Genomic DNA, 23,596 nt, shown 5'->3' on the forward strand with positions numbered 1-23,596 from the left:
CAGAAGAAGCAATCATTTATTCTTATGGATTCGCCACTGTTGCAAGTGCTATTCCTGCATACTCAAAACGAGGAGACATAGTGTTTGTGTAGGTACACTGTATTTGTGGGCTTTTATTACCACTTCTGTGATTTTAATGTAGTATTTCATGAGATAAGTGTTGTAATAAATTCAGTTTATTTCTACTTGCGCTTCTCTAGGCAAAGGATGAAAGGCCTTATTTTTTAAAGCGTTTTCTCACTTAAGACGTGATTTACCTACCTGCAGGATGGAGCCCCTATGATCAGACATTTATTATCGGAATGCTTGCTCCACCACTGATCCAAAAGTCAACGCGCCCCATGTGATTGAAGCAGTGGTGTACATGTGTTACTACTTCTCTTGGCACTTTTATGGGATGGAGGAAGATGGCCAAATGGATGCAACCATGGTCATACATGGGGTGCCCTGTTCTTGTTAATGGGGGGTGGAGTTCCTGGTGGTTGACCCCTGCAATCAGACCATTCTCACTTATCCTGTGGATAGACTATAACCCTCTTTAGTGGCACAACCTCTAATTGCAAAAAAGCAGTTCTGAACTTCAAGTCTGCACTCGCTTCTGCAAAATTGGGTTACTTCATAACTGTCACATCTTCACTGTCTTATAACCCCAAACAATTATTTAACACTTCCTTATTTCCTTCTCCTCCAAGATGAGAGATTTGGGCGGGGGCAATGGATAACTTATTTGAAATTTAAGATCGACAACATTAGACAGCTTCAGCCTACAGTTCCTTCAACCCTACTACAGAACTATTCAGTCACCCTTTCCCCAATAACCCGCTTCTCCACCTCTACTGGTGAAAAGCTTTCTACCCTACTCTCCGATTTGCACCTCACCACCTGTACATTTGACCCAATTCCATAGCTCCTCATCCTTTTCACTGTGTTTATCCCAATCCTAACCCATCTCTTCAGACCATCACTGGCATTTTCCCTTCTTTTAAACATGCACCCATCCTTAAGAAGCTATCCAGCAATCGGTCCTTTTCATCCAGCTACTAGTTATTAGTATTATTTATAGTACCAGTGTGTCTGGTGGCGCAATGTGAGACTTATAATATATAATGAATGACATCACATGTAACTCGCTCAAGGACCTGTGATGACAGTCGAAGTTGGTCAAAATATTGAAGAACTTATGATGACGTCACCGTCATGTGATATGGGGGCGGAGCTTAGAGCTCCAGTGATTCAGCTGCTCGCTGAGGTGAAATCATATCTGGGATGCATATTAGCCTTTTACTCCCTACCTTGGCCATAATAACTAATCAGGTTGAATCAGCGAACCCAATCAGGTTGAATCAGACAACCCAAACAACCAATCGGGTTGCTTGAATTGCTCCATAGTACTGAGTTGGAGAGTAAAAGGCTAATATGCGTCTAGATGATTGTGATGTCATTACAGGTCTTTCATCCCAATCATGGGTGGCGCATGTAACTCAGGCACTCACGGACAAGTGGTCACTAATACTCTGATTGCCCAGTTCTCTTATTCCCGATTGCTTCAAAACTCTTTGAGTAGCCTGTCCACCTTGTACTGTCTTCTGGCTTTCATCAAGCTCCTACTTTGGCAGCCTGCAATCAAACTTTTTTTCTCATCGCTCCGCAGAAAATACAGCTAAAAGGTGTACTGACCCGACAGAGGCCCAATGGGGACCTACATTTAACATATGCAACCAACCTCTACTAAATACACTATGAAAGCACCCTATTCAGTCAATTGCCCATACCTGAATGCTGATGCCAGAGGATGCTGCTCTGTGTTCACCTTTTTTTGTGTTCTACATCACATGTGAATGCTGGCCTCTTCTGTGTGACTTCTTAGTATTCTGTTGAGTGTTTCTTTCTTCCAGCCTACTCTTGTTTACTGCGATAGTAGTGATGCAGCTGCCTGCAAACCCTTCTGAAGGACAGTGTGACTGGGTGATCTAACGGTGCTAACCTGTAGTTTCACTTTGTAACGCAATCCACTTTCTCCTCCTTGCTAAATCATTTGGAGAGATCACTATTGCTCTTACAACAGTTAATGCATCTTAAAGGATCATGCGAAGACTTCTGTGTTCCTCATCAGTATACCGTACTTCAGGCAATCCAAGTGAAGTCATTCTTCTTTTCTTAATGCGCTCGGTAATAAAATTCTAGGAATAATGCACTTCATTCTTTATTTTACTGCAATTACCAAGACTCCCATTTTAACTAGAATATATAATATCTCGTGTGTGTGTGTGTGTGTGTGTGTGTGTGTGTGTGTAGCTGGGCAGATGGGTATTGCCATATATTCATAGAAGGTGTAAGATTCATACACATTGGACTAATTCTTAAGCTGTGCACCGTTGCTTATAGAAAATTCTAAGTCTATGTAAGTCTTGGGGAACCACTGATTATACATCAGTGGTTGAAATGCCGATATACTTGCAATTTGTACCCAAAGCCCCATTGACATTGTGTCCCACATCCGTAACATTACGTTGCACAAAAAGTGCAATTACTTCATTACAAAGAGGTAAAGCCCTTTGAAACTAGAACAGATTGAATTGACAACATCTGATAATAGATGCTCACATTTGTGGGCTGACATAACTGTAGGGTGTGCGGAGGTCAGTCACACTCAGGCACTTGCTGCTCTAGAGGTGTGTGACACCCCCCCCCCCCCCCCCTTCTATATCCCACATAAGTGTTATAGGGAATCTGTCAGCTGGAACTCGCTGTAGAAACTGCAGGCATGATGTTATAGAGCAGGAGGAGCCGAGCAGATGGATATATAGTATTATGGGGAAAGATTCAGTATAACTTGTATTTAATCATTTATCTTTGCTCACTCTGAGCTGAACAGTCCAATGGGCGGAGCTATCAGGGATTGACAACTATCCTTGTATGTACAGTCATAGCACAGATAGCGGTCAATCACTGATAGCTCCGCCCATTGGACTATTCAGCTCAGATTGTGCAGAGATATAAATGAATAAAACACAAGTTATACTGAATCTTTCCTCCAAAAACTATCGCTCTGCTCAGCTCCTCCTGCTCTATAACATCATGACTGCAGATTGGACAGCGGATTGAAGCTGAAAGCTTCCCTTTAATCCTCACCTGAGTCTTCAGATGACTTTTCAGAATAAGCTGCCTTGTGTGTAGATGAGAAGTAACAGTCTTTCTGGCCATTATATGACTTGTATCCTGCGTTTTTGCCCCCCACCCCTTTTTTTTTTGTTCTACCTCTGCAGGGTGTACATCTGATTCTCCATCTTTTCAAGACTGGTGGTGGAAGCTGCTGCTGTGTTCCCTGTGTTCTATAGACTGTACACAGAGAACTGCAGTGATTCTGCTATCTGTCTATTACAAACACAGACATGCTGGTTGTATATTTAATATGGAAGCTGGAGGGTCAGTGAGAATGCCCACTGCTCTTCAGAAGAAAATGTCATTAATACTGAATATAAAAGTGAGAATCAACTGCAAAACCTTTAGTCAGGATTCTAATGACTTCAGAGTAGAAGTGATGTATTTGGCTTTTTCTTCCCTACAAGTGCAGTGTTGAACAGCTTCCACGTTCTTACACAACAGTTGTCCATGGAAGCATGTACTTGAGCTTCTTTGTAAGGAGCTGCCTCTTGTTTTTCACTCTCCGGTCTTACATTGGAGCATACCTTTATTACACAAGTGCAGCTGTGTTGCTCTGGGGCAAAGTTATTATTATTTTTATTTAGATTTGACTGAAACCATGTGTGCAGATCTGTGCAGCCTAAACCCCCAAATATATTTTAATATACACTGATACTGATCCAGTGCAGAGAGAGAAGTGAACCGGTGGGAGCCGTAAGTTGCCAAAAAACTTTATATTCTATAGCTTTTAATATAAAGGTTTACTAGGATAGGCAAAGCGTAAGTTCAAGGTGCAAAGTTGGATCTTTGTGTTTTCAGGTTACTTCTCTTCATGCACTTGTTTGACCCATGTATAGTTTCTGACAACACCATGAATCGCCATTAGTATTGCTTGCAGCGGTGTTTCGGAGATTATGATGTTTGATTAATGGCCTGATGAAAATTTATACTAGGGTTGTGGTATATTACACTTTGTTAAGCTGGGCAAGCATAGCCCTGCTGAAGACTTGCGGTATTTCTGTTGGGGTGAATGCCCACGGACGGATTTCTACCGCATTTCCAGTGGCAGAATGTAATAGCTGCGGAATTCCATTAAACCTAATGGTTTTCTGCCTGCCAATGCTCACATGTGGAATTCTACCGTGGACTTCCGCAGATTTGCCGTGGATTTTTGCCACAGGAGGTCTACATTAATATAGCATTAACCCCTTGAGTGGCACGCCCGGAAAAGTTCCGTGACGAGCTCCACTGCCCATAGTGATATACCCCGGAAGATTTCCGGGCTATGTATCACTATGGGAGCTGCAGAGCACAATGCCACAAGCTGTGACATTGTGCTCTGCCTGCACAGTCCCACAGAGAACAAAGCAAGGGCTTTGAAAAACCAGCAGAAGATATTGCCGACATGTCGGCAATGTCCTGCTTTGTTTACAGGTTGCCATAGAGACCATCGGCTTGTCAGAAGCAAGCTGATGGTCTCTGTGGCAGGGAGAGCTGGTTGTTAGCTGTCAGAGGACAGCTAGGTACCTGCTCTTACAGCAGAGATCAGAGAAAACCTCCGATCTCTGCTGTGTTAACCCTTTACATGCTGCAGTCTATGTGACTGCAGCATGTAAAGGGCTGTCACTGCAGCATGTAAAGGGCTGTCACCATCGGACCCCTGGAATGTGATCAGGGGTCCTGATGGGTCCCCGTGGAAGTCCCCTAAAGGGACAAAAAAAAAAAATTTTAAAAAATTAAAAAAAAAAAAAAGTAAAAAAATTATTACAAAAATAAAAAAAAACACTTGTCTCTTTACTTTGTAAAAAATCAAAAATACAATCACACATGTGGTATCCATGTGCGTCGTAATGACCCAGAGAAGGAAGTTAATACATTATTTAACCCCTTAATGACATGGCCCATTTTTTCTTTTTTCCCCATTTCTTTTTTTCCTCCCCCCTGTTTAAAAAATCACAACTTGTCCCGCAAAAAACAAGCCCTTATATGGCCATGTCAATGGAAAAATGAAAAAGTTATGGCTCTTGAGACGCAACTGCAAAACTAGTTGAAATTCAATGATTAGACCTTTTTAAAAAACCTGCCCTGGTGGGCACGACAGGGTGGTAGGAAACCCGCCACTCAAGGGGTTAATGGAGACTGTGGAATTCCGTGGTCACTCTCAGGCACTTTGTTTTTAATCGTGGTACTTCCATGGCGTAAATCTGTGGGCGTATTCCGCGATGCTCGTGGTCATGAGCCCTTAAGTGTTTTCTACTTTTGTGTTCCCAGGGATGAAGCTGCATGTTTTGCTATTCAGAAGGGACTACAAGCATCAAGAAGCAACATCAAATACTTCAAACATAACAATATGGCTGACTTGGAGCGATTGTTAAAGGAACAGGAACTAGAAGATCAAAAGGTGAGTGATTGGATTGACCCCCCAAAAAAATACTACATATGTGATCTGTTATGTCCTACAAACTGTATGTTTAGTCTTTACTCACATTCTCATGGTTACCCTTTTGTGCAGTGGTTTAAGTGATTATAGATATGTGTACTATATACTGTATAGTCATGAGAAAAACTACATACAACCTCTTTGAATTATATGGTTTTACTTACCAGGACATATTAAACATCTTGAAGGTCTTAAAATTGCATAAATTCAACCACAAACAGGTGACAGATTACACTGTATCGTTGTTTAGTTAACAAACTAGGCAAAATGCAGAAGCAGAGTGTGAAAACTAAAGTACACCCCATGAATCCATAGCTTGTAGAACCACCTTGAGGCCTCACCCACAGTCAGGTCGGATTCCGCCTGCAAAATCATAGTCTACTCAATGACTGAAAAATGCCCAGATCCTATGGCTGCAAAACAAACCCAAATCATCACCTCTTCACCACTGTGCTTGAAATTGGTAGAAGTCGTTTGTGCCGTTTGATGTGCTATACTTTGTTTTCGCCAAACTTGGCGTTGCTCATTATGGCCAAACATCTCCACTTTGGTCTCGTCTGTCTAAAGGGCATTGTTCCAGAAGTCTTGTGGTTTGTTCAGATGCAGCTTTGCGAACTTTAGCCATATTGCTATGTTCCTGGCAATCCTTCCAAACAAGCCACATTTACTATTTGTACTGACGTGAACTTGACAATTTAATATTCTAACATAGGCTTTTATGTAGCTCTGGGTATTTTTTGCAATTTTTCTGAGCATTTCCGGGTCTGACCTTGGAGTGAATTTGCTGGGACGTTGACTCCTGGGAAAATTGTCAACTCTCTTTGAATATTTACACTTGTGAATAATCTTTCACTGTAGAATGATGGACTCTAAATTGTTTGGAAATTGCCTTGTAACTCTTCCCAGGTTCATGGCCAGCAACATTTGATTCTCTAAGATCATTGCTGATGTCTTTCCTCCTTGGTATTGTGTTAACACATCCCTGAATGCTCCAGACCAGCAAACTGCCAAAACTACTGCTTTTAGTTAGGTAGTTGCATTTGCTGCTGATCAGTTAATTAAGGGCATTTGTTTAACAGCAACTGACTGCTACTTTTTTAATTCCCATGGAAGAATTAAAGGTATACTTAATTTTTACACATTGCTTCTGGCCTAGTTTTTGTTAAATAATGACAGTCTAATTTGTCAAGTGGTGGTGTTCATGTGATGTTGTAATTACCTAATGTTAAGACCTTCTAGGGACCGGAATTCAAATGGTGTGTGTGTGTGTGTGTGTGTGTGTGTGTGTGTATATATGTATATATATATATATATATATATATATATATATATATATATATATATATATATATATATATATATATATATATATATATAATCGTGCATTCCAATGGGTCTTCAAGCTGTAACAATGCATTGTAAGACCAGTACACTAATTGGGCGCATAGCACATTACCCATCCTATTGAGAATGTACCCTAAAGACCGATAACTGTGATAAGAGATGCTATTAACAAGCCATGCCTACACCCCTTTAAACCCTTTTTGTAGAAAAGCAAGGGTCAGAAGCCTCCTACAAAATGGCATGGCACCAAATGCCTGTGTATTTTCGCATGGTTTGTTGGTAATTGTTAAAAAAAACTATAATTGTGGTGAAGCTATAGCAAAACCAAAAAATGCACGCATTTGCATACAGCTTTGCTGCGGTGTGGCTGCGGCTCAGCTCTCTTCTGCACCATGGCAGTACAGCCTTTATCTTGTATCTGCCTGATTAAGTTCATTTTAAGTCTCTTGTGATCACTAGCCACTTTGGCTGAACTGTTTTAATAGCCTTTTTTTTTCTACTTCTTATTGGTCCCTGATGTTTGACTTTTTTTAGTTTTTGAAATTTTGCCAGAGTTCTTTTATTGAAAAAGTTAAATCCTCCATTAGAAGAAATACATACAAAATATTAGACGTCAACACTTATTTTTCATATGGTAATTTCGCACTCCGCGTTATTAGTGAAAATGCTGTGGTTTTGTTTTTAATCTGCATTCTCCCAGTGTGTCCCTCCCCCTTCCAAAAAAAAATTGGAAAACAAACCCGCTACAAATATTGGGGGAAAGTGAGTGTAAACTAAGCCAACCAATAGGTGCTATAAACTTGGACAATACTGACTGCCCCCCCCCAGTGAAGGCAGTCAGTATTCTACATCATGCGGTTACATGTCCATGTATGACACATCATTACGCTCTTATGTATAATTACAGTTCAGCATGTATTTCTTAGAGGGGTTTTACCAGAAAAGAAAGTTGTCTGCGAATCACAGGAAACGGAATAACTTGCTGATCGGTCGGGGTCTTGGGTGCCACTCGGCAATGAATGGAGCGCTGACCGCGCATGTTTGACCAGCCCTAACTTTAGAGTGTCGTCACTGCTGTGGAAGAAGCAACTCCCGCAGTGACAGGAGTGCGAGACAGGGGAGTCCTGATCTCGAGGTCCTCAGGGTCTCAGCGGTAAGACCCCCACACGCACACTGATCAGCAAGTTATCCCTATCCTGTGGTTCTAGAAGTGCAGTATATAATGTCTTACCTTTTAAAAAGCTTTCCACGACTAGTATATAAGGGCTCGAGTTTTTAGCTCTCGGTGGTTTATGGTGATCTGACAAGTTTCTTTTTAATATACTAAGTTCATGGACTCTTAGAACACGGAACGCTGAATCTGGGGGTGCACTTTCTATACATATTTGCCTCCCTGTTTCCTCGCTATCCGCCTGGGACGTCAGCGCTTGATGTGTGCAGCAGACTAATCCATTCATTCAATGCTTCTGTGCACACAGAGACCAGTGAGTCTGCATGTATTACATGAAAAGAGAAGACCTGGCCTGGGTGGACACTGAAGGAAAGGTGCAACCCAGATTCAGTATTCCCTGTCCTAGGAGTTCATGAACTACAGTTTATGGTGCTTTTAGGACCTGACAGATGCACTTTAAAGCTTTAGCTACAATATTTCGGAAGTCGTGGTGGAGGATGAAAAGTTTTGCTTCCTAGTTCTTTGTGTCTGTAAGAGAGAGAAAAAAAATCTTATTCCTCAATGCTTTCAGGTAATTTATTTATTACCCCACCAAGCTGGGTACTCATTTTACTGACCTCAGAAGGATGGAAGGCTGAGTCTAAGTCTAAACCACATGGGGATTGAACCTGCAACCTTCAGGTCATGAGCAAGAGCTTAGGACTGCATTTCTGCATCACACGAGACTCTGAGGGACTGAAGCTACAAGTTGTATCGGGATAATAGGTCACAACCTTTTCTGCCCAAGGATGGTGATATGGGAAGGAGGAGGGGGTGAGGTTTTTTTTTTTTTTTTCCTTCACATTCTAACCTTCCCTTACTAGCGAGAGAGGATATGTGCGCTAAAATGTTTTTTTTTTTTGTTTTTTTTTTGTGCACATTTAAGGCTTAGCTGTGAGCATGTTTTTTTTCACTCTCAATGCCGATTTTTTTTTTCTTTTTGTCGTTTTACAAATCCAATTAATGTAAAATTGTCCAGTAATGAAATGATCAATATACCGCATTTTACAAATTGCGTCTGGTAGCTCAGCAAAGTTAAGAAATAGTGACAACCATACACCGTACAACCATAGGACGGAAGGGATAACGGTCCAGCTATGATGGTGGGGGAGTTTGGTTTCATAGACATGTGACTGTCGGACGATGAATAGCTTCCCTAATCTATTTAATCACTATACAAGGAATTCTAAAGTTAGAGAAGGAACGTCTAGAAGTCTGTCATTTCTCACAACACTGTTCTGTATTGATGCACGGACCCAGAATCCTGGGGTAGAGTTCTGCATTCATAAATGCGATCCTTTTGTATTGGCAAGTCGTTAATAAAAGAAATCATTCTGAAACAATCTGTTTGTTCTACAGAGTTGTTCCACCGGGGAAAATTATCTTTTATGGAAACCTCTATATTAAACGCACTTTTTACTGATGTCAGTTTATGGCAAGTCTTTCAGCTAAATCATATATCCATGTAAATCTCACTTGTGGCAATATATGATAATTATTTGACTACTTTACAACACTAGAAAAATGAGGCCTAGTAACCTCAACTGGCCAATAAAAGTAGAAGTAATAATAACTTCTTTGGATTCAGGGTCAGTCTCTTTTAATGTGGTGTAACAAATTGCATACAAATGTAACATGAGGATTTAATGTACACAGCTCCAGTAAAGAAGTAAATTATCCCGCTAGGTATACAGCTCATGCATCCAAAGCCCCAAGTATGTGCAGAGTCATAATGGATAAAACAGTGTCACATTCTTCTTGCTTTACTTTTTCCTGTGTGATAACGGGGCCCACACTGACAGGGATCCCACACACAGTCCGATAGGTTTTATAGGCTATACGCTTGGGTAATGTGTGGAATTCCTATTGTACGGGTCAGTGCCCAGGAGACTGCAAAATATATTTTATCAAGGTGGGTTTTATCTTTCTTTTATTTTTTTTATTTTTTTTTAAATAAACATTGACTTATGGCCATTTTTGCTTTTCATTTTTTGGCCTTTGTCTTACCGGTTCCTGCCAAGACTGTTGTATGATAGATCATTTGGAAACTTAATATTGTTTGTGGCTGCAAACAGTAGCCAGCATGGAATTAGTCTAGAGATACAGAGAAACAAACATGTTGGAGATCAGCAACGTACTTAAGGCCCATTTACATGCAATGATTATCGCTCAAAATGCATTCAATAAAGCAAAAGTCAGCGATCATCGTTGCGTGTAAAGCAAAGCTATACCGAAAAATAAGTCCTCTGATTTTTCGAGAAGGCTTGAAAAATAAGCCCTACCCTGAAAATAAGCCATAGCTGCATTACATTAAAAAAAGGAATACATTACTTAGCAGGCTTGGTCCAGATTCCTCCCGCTGCTCTCCGGTGCGCCAACACGCTGCTTGCAGTTTTCAGCCGCCCACAGATCATCACTTTCTGGTTAAAGGATTCATAAATCCCACCTCCAGGAAGCGATGGCTGTGATTGGCTGAGCAGCGGTCAAAGAACCAATCAATGCAGCGCTCAATAAACTAATCGCAGCCATCGCATTGTGGAGGTTGGATTTATGAATTGGCCAGTCAATGCCGCTGCTCAGCACGTCAGAGCTCCAGAGAGCAGTGGGGGGACCTAGACTGAGCCTGCTAGGTAAGTATAATAAGACATCCCCTGAAAATAAGACCTAGTCCCTCTTTTGAGGCAACAATTAATATGACAGGGTCTTATTTTGGGGAACACTATTCGTTCACTTGTGATTTTATGGCTGAGTATTAGCCTGCATAAAATGTCGTTATTTTGTTCACTTTTTGCTTGGTTTAAATATTATTTGTTCAGTCCTTTTGAAAGACTAAAGGACTGGAGGGGAGGGGTGATTGTTTGCTGTTCTAAGCACAATGACTACTTGTTCACTCATGCAGCAGAAAACAATTGCTTTTCTTCACACTGATTTAAAAACCTCCTGGCCAGAGATTCCTCGCATAAACACACGCCCACAATGAGCAAACCACATATACAGTGTTTACACAGCTAATGAGGGAAATGGCAAGGGTTTCAAATGATTATCTTTATGCGTAAACACTTTTGTATGCAAAAAAGGTCATTCATTTGCTCAAACTACAATCATGTGTGGGGCTTTAAACCTGTAGAGGTGTGACCCTTTTCATCATTTATGCTTGCTCTACAAACGTAATTAAATATCAATATATTTTACTTCCACAAGAATCCACGTAAAGCCAGAGTGACCAGACGATTTATCATCGCTGAAGGACTATTTATGAACACTGGTGACATCTGTCCACTTCCTCAACTGGTACGTGTTTTTCCAGCACTATTGTATTGCATATCTATAGCTGGCCTTCCTCCGAACCAAAATACAGGCTTTTAATCTTATAAACACGCATAGTATTTTTATGGTAAGGGTGGGATGAGCAGCCAAAAAACTGTATTGGAAGGTGGTTTTTTTTTTTTTAAATTCAATTTTATTTATCACCATCTACTCCAATGCAAATGCCAGAGGGAGCCACAAACAGGAACTGGTGCATCTTGTCTCCACCAGAGTTATGGGTGGAGACATGGGATAGCCTGCTGGACCTGCAGGGAACGCCCACAGCTGCAGGTGTCATGACAACAGTATGCCAGATACAGGTGTCCTGCTTTGCCATTTAGGAGAAGACGCTGCCGGTTACTGTGGTGATGGTGAGGGATTAGGATTAGGGTTGATTTGACGCTTAGGGTTAGGAATCGTCCAGCAGCTAGGAACATTGGTAAGTTGGCCACAGCGGGGAGCCGTGTCCCCCACAGTGGAAGCCGGCCCCCCACTGTATCATTGAGTGTTAAGTGGTCGCGACAAATTGAACAGTACAGCGCGGGCCAGAGGAGCAGACGTGCTGGAAAGCGGGGGTTAAGTGGTTGGCCCGAAGTAGACTGTCGAGCGGGGCCAGGAGCAGTAAGAGGATCACAGTTGCAGCAGCTAAGCAGAGTGGGGGTGCAGCCCACCTAGGTGCAGTCTGGGACGAAGTACACAGTCAACCGGGGCCAGCAGCAGCAGGAGGATCAGAGTTGCCGCAGGTTAGCAGAGCCGGGCCGCAGCTCGCCTCGGTCCAGATATCTATCTGCTAGCCAATCCAGAGCTGTAGGCTTTCCCTGTAGCTCCACCTACCCAGCCCATGTCTCCACCCATAACTCTGGTGGAGACTAGATGCACCAGTACCCCACAAACATTACATACCAGGGAGGGGGGGGGGGGGGGGGGGCTTGAGACAGCAATACTATGAAAGTTATAAGCTTTGTTGTATTTATAGGGGTACACCTGTGACTGGCAGAATATTAGTGGGGCATAGGAAATTCTGTTTGTACGTTTCTGCTGTGCTGAGCATTTTGGCTCTGAGTCATGAAAACGCATGATTCATCATATATTTGAAAAATGTATTGCAATACTAGGCCTATGCTAGAGGCTCCTGAGCCACCATTGTGACACATGAAGGGCAGTTGGCTGGCCGCCTCTAGTGTATTGCATTTACAGACCAGTTTTTCACATATACAGTATGGTGTTCATGGAGTCTGCATACATATGGCGACTTTTTTTTTTTTTTTTTGTCAATTTTATTTTATTGCAACCTCTGCAACCCCAATAGCTGTGCCATTGGCTACATGGATTGTATACAATGATTGGGGCAGAATATGGATTACACATTGTGACTGTAGTTTACAGAAGTAGTTGCTGGAGACTCATGTCAGCCATAAAAAGTCTGTCATGTTAATCTTCCAGGATCCCTTATGTTAACACCTTTTTACTAAATTAGGCTTTCTTGAAATGGGATGCTATGGCTCTTGTTCTCTAGAAGCTTGATGAAATGCCTTACATTTAAAGAAAAAAAATCAATATATATATTTTTTTAATATGTGGTACACGGCTTTTTTTTTTTTTTTTTGGTGGCTATTTAAAAATAATCACAAGGTGCAAACCTTTTTTTCTTTGTTTCCCATATGCCTTTAATATAAACCAGCTCTGAGTCTATTGGAATAGCTTTGCTGCGTCCTATAATTCATGCACATTTTCTTTCATCCGGTGTTTATGTGCCTTTCTTTTTTGTTGAGACTTCAGCTTTTGATGTCTTTGGAAATTGCAGGTTGAGTTAAAATACAAATACAAAGTAAGAATATTTCTGGAGGAAAGCCTCTCGTTTGGCGTTTTAGGGGAACATGGACGTGGAGTTACTGAACACTTTGGAATAAATGTAAGTTGTTTTTTTTTTTTTTTTGTTTGTTTTTTTTTCGCTTTTTTTTGTTTTTTTGCTACCATATTAGAAAGTTAAAAAGAGAATTTTCAATGTTTTGTGTTTTTTATATTTTGACATTATTAAAACTTGAACCTGTCGTATTTTATTGTGGCAGCAGAGAGATGATTTCCCTCCTTCTAGAAATGGCTAAATGTGTACTGTATAATCTGCCCCCTGCGGTCAGATGACGATGTACGACTATTCCCCGTACTAAAGTGTCCTTGTGCTCCAGCAAAGTGGCGTCCACATCGCTGACCGAGGTGGTGCAGAAGGCACCCTCATACATTATGTATTACAAGTGAAGTGAAACTTTCTTGATATCCTTGCATTGTAGGATTATACAGTATCGCACATTGTAGTGTGCTAAGCTGGCCCTTGTTACAGTATGTCATAGCACAACTGAAAAATGTATCCACAACAGCTGCTACATTTAGAAATTGAAGAGCAGCTCTGGAGCACAAAATGCTGCTAGAGGTAAAATACTGTGCATTCATAACTATATTAAATCGGTCAACTTTATAGGCTTCAGTAAAGGAAGCCTATAAAGTTGACCATAAAAAAATTGAGGCTGTTGGTGGGTAATAGGGCTAGGCAAATCAAATTAGACTTAAAGGGGTTGTCTCGTGAAATCAAGTGGGGTTCAGCACTTCTGTATGGCCATATTAATGCACTTTGTAATGTACATCGTGCATTAATTATGAGCCATACAGAAGTTATTCACTTACCTGCTCCGTTGCTAGCGTCCCCGTCGCCATGGATCCGTCTAAATTCGCTGTCTTCTGGCGTTTTTAGACGCGCTTGCGCAGTCCGGTCTTCTCCCTGGTGAATGGGGCCGCTCGTGCCGGAGAGCTGGTCCTCGTAGCTCCGCCCCGTCACGTGTGCCGATTCCAGCCAATCAGGAGGCTGGAATCGGCAATGGACCGCACAGAGCCCACGGTGCACCATGGGAGAAGACCCACGGTGCATCGTGGGTGAAGATCCCGGCGGCCATCTTGGTAAAGGAAGAAAAGTCGCCGCAGCGCGGGGATTCGGGTAAATAATAAACTTTTTTTTTTTTTAACCCATCCCTTGGGTTTGTCTCGCGCCGAACGGGGGGCCTATTGAATTTAAAAAAAACCCGTTTCTGCGTGAGACAACCCCTTTAATTCACTATTTTGATTAGGCATAATTCAGTTTTCCTTCAAAATTAGTGAAATTGATATTGACCCAGCCCTCTGTGGGCGGAGCTAATATCTGGGCTGAGTGCACAGGAAGGGGTGGAGGGAGTTTGTGAACAGCAGATGGTGCAAGTGTTGGATGGAGAGGTAAGTGCTGCAATACTGAATCTTTGTCTTCTGCTGCCGGCTGTAGAGTATGTGAAGTGGCAGGACGCTGTTATCTGACGTGTGCTGTAATGTTCCCGGCTGCTCTCTGGAGGATCAGTGTGAGGCGTTATAGGAGCTTTTTGAGCCTTTCTGCAAATCGAGTCGCACAGCCAATGAGCTCACTCTGATGGTAGGACCCGCTGTAACTCCTCACATTGATCCTTTGGAGAGAGTGGCCCCTGACACAATAGTTAGACTGCTCAATCTAGCTTTTATGGGTAACACAATTAACCATACATTGCGTTGCCCATAAGATGCAATGTATGGTAAATTCTGCACCAAATACCTGTCCAATACCTTTGGATACTGGAATATTTTGCTGATAAGAGGCAGTATTGGCATCCAAATCTGTGGCCAATGGCTGCTGCGTGTGGGCGGAGTTTCGACTACTTTCTGTTTACTCATCGTGGGCATGTACTCCAACACAGCAGTGCTAGATATTTAGAGCGAATTGCCAGGCTGCTCCTGCTCTTGCAAGTTCAGCCTGCCGGTTGTCTGTAAAACTCAAGTTGAAGTGAATGGGACAAGTCTGTAGTACTCGAACAGCCGCTATAAGTAACAGGACATTCTAGTGCAAACAGGTATATACTCAGGGGTAAACAGTAAAGAGGCTGCACCTCTCAGGAGCCCCACAGCCCCCTCCATCAGCTGATCGGCAGAGATCCTGAGTGGCGGACTCCCACCAATCACATATTGATGGCCTATCCTGAGGAAAACCCCTTTAACTGACAGTAATTAATTCAGCACATGAATGACACATTAGAGCAGTTGATTACAGTTGGCACAGTACTTTCTCATAAACCATAGCCTAAACATTTGGTGCTGTGTGGATTGCATCATCTAGTTGTACTAACGATGTGGCCTGAGATGTGGCATTAGGAAGGAATAAGCCAGGGTAGAAGGATTTCAGAGTACACAATGGGGCTTCATTCTGCTTTCAGCAGGGGGAAATTGAGATTAATTTTATGGCTAGTAAATTGCTTTTCAGTCCATTTACCTTATCAAGTAAAAGGCTACATGCAGGACAGCCCCATGAAAGCTGGTGCTGAAGGCTTTTTTGGCTCTTTGGAACCTCTGCACAATATTGTCATTATTTACCATGTGACCCCTAGTTATAAATCCTCAGTATGTGTGGTTAAGTAATGATGTCTCAGGAAAGAGTTCTATAAATCTGTACCGCGAGGCTGCCTGCATTCATCCCTGGCCAATTAAAACTGATTTATGAAGTTATTACGTATAGTACAAAGCTTCTGGTCCAGCCCTATTGTCACAGATTTTTTTTTTTCCTTCCAGCAAGAAGTGTGAAACCGCTGCTTTCTGTACTTAGTGCTTGAGTCCATGCTTCAGCCTGGCTATTATCTAGTGTAGCTTGCATTCTACGTATTAATCTCATATGTTCGGTGTTTTCACAATCTGCGATCTCTTCTTCTCTTCCAACGTTTACCATTTTTCACGAAGAGCCGTATTAATGGGGTTTTCCATTACTAATCTGTTGACCTATCCTCCTGGATGGGTCCTCAATAGCACATTGCCGTGCACTAGCACAACGACTCTGGCGGACAGGTGATTGGCGGGGTGTCTGATGGCGGACCCTTACCTTGAAGACAGGGCATGAGTCGTGTAATGCTGGGAAGCACCAACTTTGCAATTAGCAATTTTGCAAATGTTGTTGATGGCATAATTTTAGCATTTAGCGTCTGCAGCTGCAATTCATACCATTCCAGAACAGCCAGGATTCTGTGTGGTCTGATTCAGCAGTCCTCTTCTTTCATCTGTCCCCTATTTCATACATTAATTTTTCAGCTTGGCTTGATGTAGAGGACAGATGAAATAGTTACAGCCCGATCCTGCAGTCATATAGAAGGTTTGTTTATAGTCTGTAATTGTGGAAACAAAGATCTACATAGAAGTTGCTGACTGTTTGCAAAGATGCATAAAGTTTTATGTATTTGATTCATTGGAGCAGTAAAAGTAACACCTTTCTAATGAAGATTCATTACTGCTACCTGGGTGCGATGGCTTCTCTCCTTATTTTCAGGCATCCATCTCCCCCCCCCCCCCCCTTCCCCATTGCCTGCTGCTGAGCACACATTCCATTAAAACCTTAAAACCTGCTCTGCACTTTCTTGGAAATTGAGCCATCAACCTAACAAGTCGGCATTTGTGCATGTGTACCATCAACTTGTGCTGTCCTTTTTTTAAATTTATTTTTTTTGTGTGCAAGCAGCACAGGCACACCCGTGTGTACATGGGCCCTTTTAAATGGTCACTGACTTGTCAAATAATTTGTTCCTGTGTGATGGCCAACGTGATAACCAGCAAAACTACAATTTACTGGATTTACCGGAGACTCCAGTACATAAAGGGATGTGCAGGAAAGAGATTAGTCATTGTGCCCACTGAGCTACATAGAGAGCAGAGAGGGAGACTCACATGTGGTGCAGGAGCTAATGAGGGGTTATCTGCTGCTGTTTGCTCACATGTACACTGCTCTGTAATGCTTTACACTTCTACATGATGTGTCTGCATGTGTTAGCCAGAGAGAATAATCTTTAACTTTGTGTGATGAAGTATATAGAGCACATCATAGCAGCCTGGCAACTCCTACCAGTCCTGAGATCGTTAACTCGGATGTACCCCCCTACTGAAGGAAATATGGGATACAAGTCATAGAATGGCCAGATCTAGGGTTATACCTCATGTTACAGCTTATTCTGAAAGGTTAGGTACTAGGATCCGTTCTCTACTGTTCACACTCTGGATTTTGCTGCAAGTTTCACCATCTGCACTACAAGGGGTGAAATCTGTGGCACAAATGTGTGAGAAACCTGCAACCTAGAACAGTCATGCCATCAACTCCTTGGTGCTAAAATGCTTAACTTCTACATGGCGTTTTGACACTTGATCTGCAACACAGATGCCACATCTAATTCAGACCTCACAAGTCACAGGAATCACTTTCGTATTACTGAATAGTGGGGTCATTTTAAGTCTTCCATACGTAATTATATCTGAAATACTTGAAACGAAGAATCTACATGATGCGTTTTCATTTTTCCTTTAGATTGATGACATTGACTTGATAAGTGCAAATATGGAGAATGCTTTGGCGTCCATTGGAGGTTTTTGCTGCGGCCGATCATTTGTTATTGATCATCAAGTATGTACCAATTTCGTTTTTAGCTAAGAGATGGTTGCACTAAATTTGTTTTTTTTTTTTTGTTTTTTTGTTTTTTTTTTCTGTTCTTTTTTTTATAACTACCTAGATTGTTTGTTTGACCATAAGGTAGATGGATCTAGCTGTAGTAGAGGTCCAGGAGATATGGAGCTGATATTTTGTTACATGTATTTAGTAAGATTGAAAATGTACTAAGTGTAACCTACAGTTTTATTCCACAAAGCCGCATGTAGGAAATCTGTCCTGTTGACCTAATGTGCAAGTAGCACTAGGATCTGGAGTAAATAGGGGTATCCCTACAGGCCTGCTTACATCGTGTTTGAGCCTTTCATCAGAGGGAAGGAAATGGGGGATCCTTTTTTAAACAAAAAAATGGTGTGTGTGTGTGTGTCTATAAATGTCATATGTACTGTATATATCGTATATACACACATGCCAAAAGATATGGGATAGCAGTCTATAAATTATGAAAAGGCATTACACCCACTCACCTGAGCGATCAGAGTCCCAAGCGATGGACCCCGGGCCGATCAACTGTTGATGACCTATCCTGAGGACAGGTCATCAGTGGTATTCTCCGTGGCAAACCCCTTTTTAAATGTATGTGGCTTTTGAAAATAAAATGAGTCTAAATTGTTCTGTCTGTATGTTATAATTTCTTGCATATCGTTTTTGTAGAGACTATCCGGACAAGGTTATTGCTTTTCAGCATCTCTTCCCCCATTGCTGGCTTCTGCTGCTATTGAAGGTCTTAACATTATGGAAGAAACCTCAGGTATTGTATTAGTTAAAGCTGTTGGTCACTTGCAAACTATTAATGGCTTATCCTCAGGACATCTCATCAATGATGGGGGTCCCCCACCGATCTAATCAGCTGTTGGCCGAACCAGCACACTCGTGCACTGAACTGATTTCTGCAGGAAACCGCTCTATTCTTACTGCAGTGGTCAGGCTTGGTATTGCAGGCCAATTTCCCATTTATTTCAATAGCAACTTGGCCTGCAATACCCAACCTGGTGACTGCAGTGGGATTAGAGCCGCCTACTTTCTGCAGAAATCCGCTCTTTCTACAAGCACACCATCCTGGTAAACAACTGAGCAGCAGGGGTCCTAGACGACTGACTTTCGCCAATCTACTATTGTTGACCTATCCGGAGGATAGATCAATAGTTTACAAATGGACAACCCCTTTTGAAAGGCTTTTTTAGCATAGTTTATAATTTATGTAAGGACTATTCGTTTCCTTACAGGAAACTTTTTGACTGCCATTTTATAGTTTCCATGCTGAAATAATCCCCAAAAACAACTGAATAATTTTGTAAACTAGTCGTATGACTAAATTTATACTATCTGAGTTTTGGCCTGTATAACTACTCTAAGCTGTCTTCACAATTCCACAAGCTTCAGAGCTGAAATCTCCAAGAGTGTTTTGCTGGCTGCTGCACGCATCTCATTCTAGGGATTTTCAGATCTGGTCTAATGTATTTCAGGCCATCCAAAGGGTATTCTGTTCTTCAGGAGTTTTACTGACTTGGGGGCCCTTTTACACACAATGATTATCGCTCAAAATTCGCTCGTCATCTTTTGAGCGATAATCGTTGCGTGTAAATGTGCCCATCTTTCACTTTTCTGCCAAACGATGTTTTTATGTTCGACGTAAAAGCCATCATTCGGCAGAACTGATAACAGGGACTTCACGCTATGTTCTCCGCGGGGAGTGCTGATAACCTTGTCTCAGCTGTCAGCCCCATGGTAGAACAAAGGGAATGTATTCAGAGAACAGACTACCCGCTGTTCTCTGAATATAGCTCCCCATGGCTCATGCATTAAAGGAGATGTCCCGAGGCAGCAAGTGGGGTTATACACTTCTGTATGGCCATAATAATGCACTTTGTAATGTACATTGTGCATTAATTATGAGCCATACAGAAGTTATAAAAAGTTTTATACTTACCTGCTCCGTTGCTAGCGTCCTCGTCTCCATGGTGCCGACTAATTTTCGGCCTCCGATGGCCAAATTAGCCGCGCTTGCGCAGTCCGGGTCTTCTGTAGTCTTCTATGGAGCCGCTCGTGCCAGAGAGCGGCTCCGTGTAGCTCCGCCCCGTCACGTGCCGATTCCAGCCAATCAGGAGGCTGGAATCGGCAGTGGACCGCACAGAAGAGATGCGGTCCACGAAGGCAGAGGATCCCGGCGGCCATCTTCAGCAGGTGAGTATGAAGACGCCGGACCGCCGGGATTCAGGTAAGCGCTGTGCGGGTGGGTTTTTTAACCCCTGCATCGGGGTTGTCTCGCGCCGAACGGGGGGGGGGGGTTTAAAAAAAAAAAAACCCGTTTCGGCGCGGGACATCTCCTTTAATAAGCTACTAATTGTCATTAGTACCAATTAGTAGTTTATGCAAAATGCTCGCTCAAAAGCCATCTTTCGAGCAATCATCTTGGTGTTTAAAAGGGGCCTTAGTCTAGATGGCCAAAGGTCATATTAATGTTTTGTACTCAGAACTATTTTTGCTGCTGCCAAGGATCCTTAGCAAGGATCATAGAAATTATTAGCCCCCTCTTATAACAATTTTTTGAGCTGCTTATCATTTTTCAATATTTCCTTGTCATTTATATAATTTCTGTTCAATCAAGCTTTTTCTCTACCAAAATGTTTAAAACTCCTAGTCTTAATTTGTATGTGTGTTTTATTTATATATATAAATTTTTTTTATATATGTATGATTTAGAATTTGTGTTAAAATCAGGAAAAATATGTATTCTTTACACTTTTTTTTTTGTCCTGTATTTTGGGTACGCTTTACAATATAAGTGAACCCACAAGTGCTACAAAATTTGATGTTTTACTACTTCTGCCTTGAATCTTATTTTTATTTTTCTATTAAAATGATTTATCACAATTTTTACTAGAAATATTCCATACCTTGAAAGAGAAGTGCAGAAGAATCCATAAAGCGTTGCAAGGGTACGTATAGAATAGTTGAACCCTTTCCTGAAACCTTTACCAGCACCTCTCCGTTTCATTTGTCATCTTCAATCTATTGGTTGAACTTCATTGCCATGTCTTTTTTTTTTTCCTTTCGGCCGTACTAATTTTGTAACTATGACTTCATGTGAAAGGCACGTATAGTGCAAATACAAGAATAACCCAGACAATGATTTAAGAGCTTCATTCAAATAGTTCGAAGCCTAAGCTGGCAAAAAAAAAAAAAATAGTGCAGGAAGTTCGAAGTAATCCAGTAGTTTCCAGTATGTTGCATTGTTGATTTGCTGGTTTTCCTCACTTCTAGTTTTAAATGTCCACAGATAGTGGTAAGAAGTCCTCTCTGAGCTAACTCCCAAAGACATGAATGACCGTGTGAAAATGTCACATGCTTGCACGTATGGCATGAAACGTTACACACATTCCTGTTACGTTTTGCTTAACAGATCATCTGTACAAGTGGTGAGGCTTGTTTGAATTTTGTGTGAAGCCTTTGAGCAATCGTAACGAAGCGCACTGGATTTTTTTATTTTGGGAGAATCCATCACAGTATCAGTAATCTTTGCTGTGAAGAATCCAGTTCTGTTGCTCTTTCCCTCACAGGATGTGTATTCTGCACTCTGACCAGCACTCTGACCAGCACTCTGACCAGCACTCTGACCAGCACTCTGACCAGCACTCTGACCAGCACTCTGACCAGCACTCTGACCAGCACTCTGACCAGCACTCTGACCAGCACTCTGACCAGCACTCTGACCAGCACTCTGACCAGCACTCTGACCAGCACTCTGACCAGCACTCTGACCAGCACTCTGACCCCTGCAGTTAATTGGGCATATTTATGTTGTAAAGAAAAACTGTCTTGCCCATAACAACCAATGCAGCTATCATTCTAACAAGCAGAATATAAAATGAAAGCTGTGATGGGTTCTTGTTGGGCAAGAAATACAGATTTGCTTTAATGGATCATTTTCATGTCAACGGTCATAAACGGCAGGACACAAAACCTGGAAGCCAAAAGAAAAGTGCAAGGTACAAAGCCTGGAGGGGATGAGCTTCAGAACTCTATTCACTGCCATAATAAGTGATATTGTAATTGCTAGGGAAAAAAAGTTTCTTTAAATTGCACGTGAAATACGGTGGCTGCCTTCAGTCGGATACCCAGCATTATTTTTGTATGGCTTGTACGGTCTTTAAGTTGTATCTTTTTTTTTTTTTTTTTATCCGTTTAAATCTAAAGTCTTTGAAGACATTTCGGATCATTTTAACAAGAATGGATTATTGTATGAAGGAAGCTAGATTTGAATATGCAAATGATCTGTTCAGAATCTATGACCAACGCTTGATGCAACACAAATCTCAAATGAACAGAACGACAATAAGAATTTAAAAGTCTGAGAATAATCAATACAAATCCTTTACATTTATTTTACATAGATGCTAGTAAAATGTCAAGAACTTCTAACTGTAAGGTTGCCTGAAATGTTTTCTTGCTACTAATCTTGTATTTGCTTTATGTAGCGTTGAAGGTTTAAAGGTTGTTGGTGAGATCTTCTCCCCGGCCTTTCATCTGCAGTTAGAAAGAAGCACCGGGTGGCGGGAAAAAGACACACAACTACTCCAAGATATCGTAGACCATGTAAGTGCTGCAGATGACCACCGATTTATCCCTGGACTGACTTTTAAACTCCTGCATACCTGAAAACGCAAAGCATTATAATAAATGACAGTAATCATTGCCAGACCCAGCAGTGTTCTCCTTGACCCTTTCAACCATTTCCTTGGAGACTAGTGTTATGATTTTACACATAAATAGGCACAGCATACAACAGTGAAATCTGAACCTTTTCCCATGAAACAAGTCCGCATTTTTAAGTCAAAGTGTGGTTTTGGTTAAATCCTCAAATTATAACAACAAGGCATTAAAGTAAAACTTTCCTTTTCCTTACACCTCAACAGCTCGACCAGAAAGATTATCAGAAAACCATAGGAGAATGTCGATTTCTGCTCCTACTTACCTTTCCATATTGTTCACACTTCCATGGAACATTCTGGAAAGCAGAGACTCTTTACATTCAGGCACACTACTGGAGGCTTCCTTCTTTGTGTCTTGGTAGGCTTCTAGGTGGGGTAGAGGTTCAATGTTCAAGACTGGATCGAGACGACAGGCAAACTCTATTTACACAGGTCGCTGCCACTTGTCTCGATTTCACCTTAAAGATTCACACTACAGATCTTTAATATCAATGCACCACCCAAATTGTTGATATTTAATTTTGGGGGGAAATGAGCTAATTTGTGATGAATGTGAACTTATTTATGCAAATATATACTGTGATCATTGCGGAGGATGGATCATTTTTCTAGAGAAAAATACTTTTGATCGGGTCTCCACAAATTGCAGTGTCACAACTTTTTATTGTCCGTTACAAAGATGGAAACTATTCCCCTCATCATCAACCTTCTGACAGCCAATTGTCCAATGTGTGACATTACCATGTCCTAATTTATCTAAACGCTGAAATTCTTGAGCAATTCCATCAGGTACCCAGTGGGCATATAGGTCTAGCACAACCAAGCAGTCATCTTTGTTCCTTATTTGGCCACTTTTACAGTAGTACATACATTATCACATTGCATATCCTTCTTGGGGCGATTTCTATGGTTTGCCATAC

General features: G+C 41.6%; 1 protein-coding gene across 1 annotated transcript in view; it reads left to right on the forward strand.

Moving 5' to 3' along the window:
* SPTLC1 (serine palmitoyltransferase long chain base subunit 1) overlaps positions 1-23,596 on the forward strand; it is a 48,285-nt gene that overhangs the window by 18,480 nt on the left and 6,209 nt on the right. Inside the window, exons 6-13 of the mRNA XM_066605003.1 lie at positions 4-88; positions 5,416-5,545; positions 11,340-11,429; positions 13,249-13,356; positions 17,827-17,922; positions 18,619-18,715; positions 20,849-20,903; positions 22,443-22,560. Of these exons, the coding sequence (XP_066461100.1) occupies positions 4-88; positions 5,416-5,545; positions 11,340-11,429; positions 13,249-13,356; positions 17,827-17,922; positions 18,619-18,715; positions 20,849-20,903; positions 22,443-22,560 (779 nt within the window). The remainder of the gene's footprint in view (positions 1-3; positions 89-5,415; positions 5,546-11,339; positions 11,430-13,248; positions 13,357-17,826; positions 17,923-18,618; positions 18,716-20,848; positions 20,904-22,442; positions 22,561-23,596) is intronic.

Source organism: Eleutherodactylus coqui, chromosome 5 (genome assembly GCF_035609145.1).
Source record: "Eleutherodactylus coqui strain aEleCoq1 chromosome 5, aEleCoq1.hap1, whole genome shotgun sequence".
Classification (NCBI taxonomy): domain Eukaryota; kingdom Metazoa; phylum Chordata; class Amphibia; order Anura; family Eleutherodactylidae; genus Eleutherodactylus; species Eleutherodactylus coqui.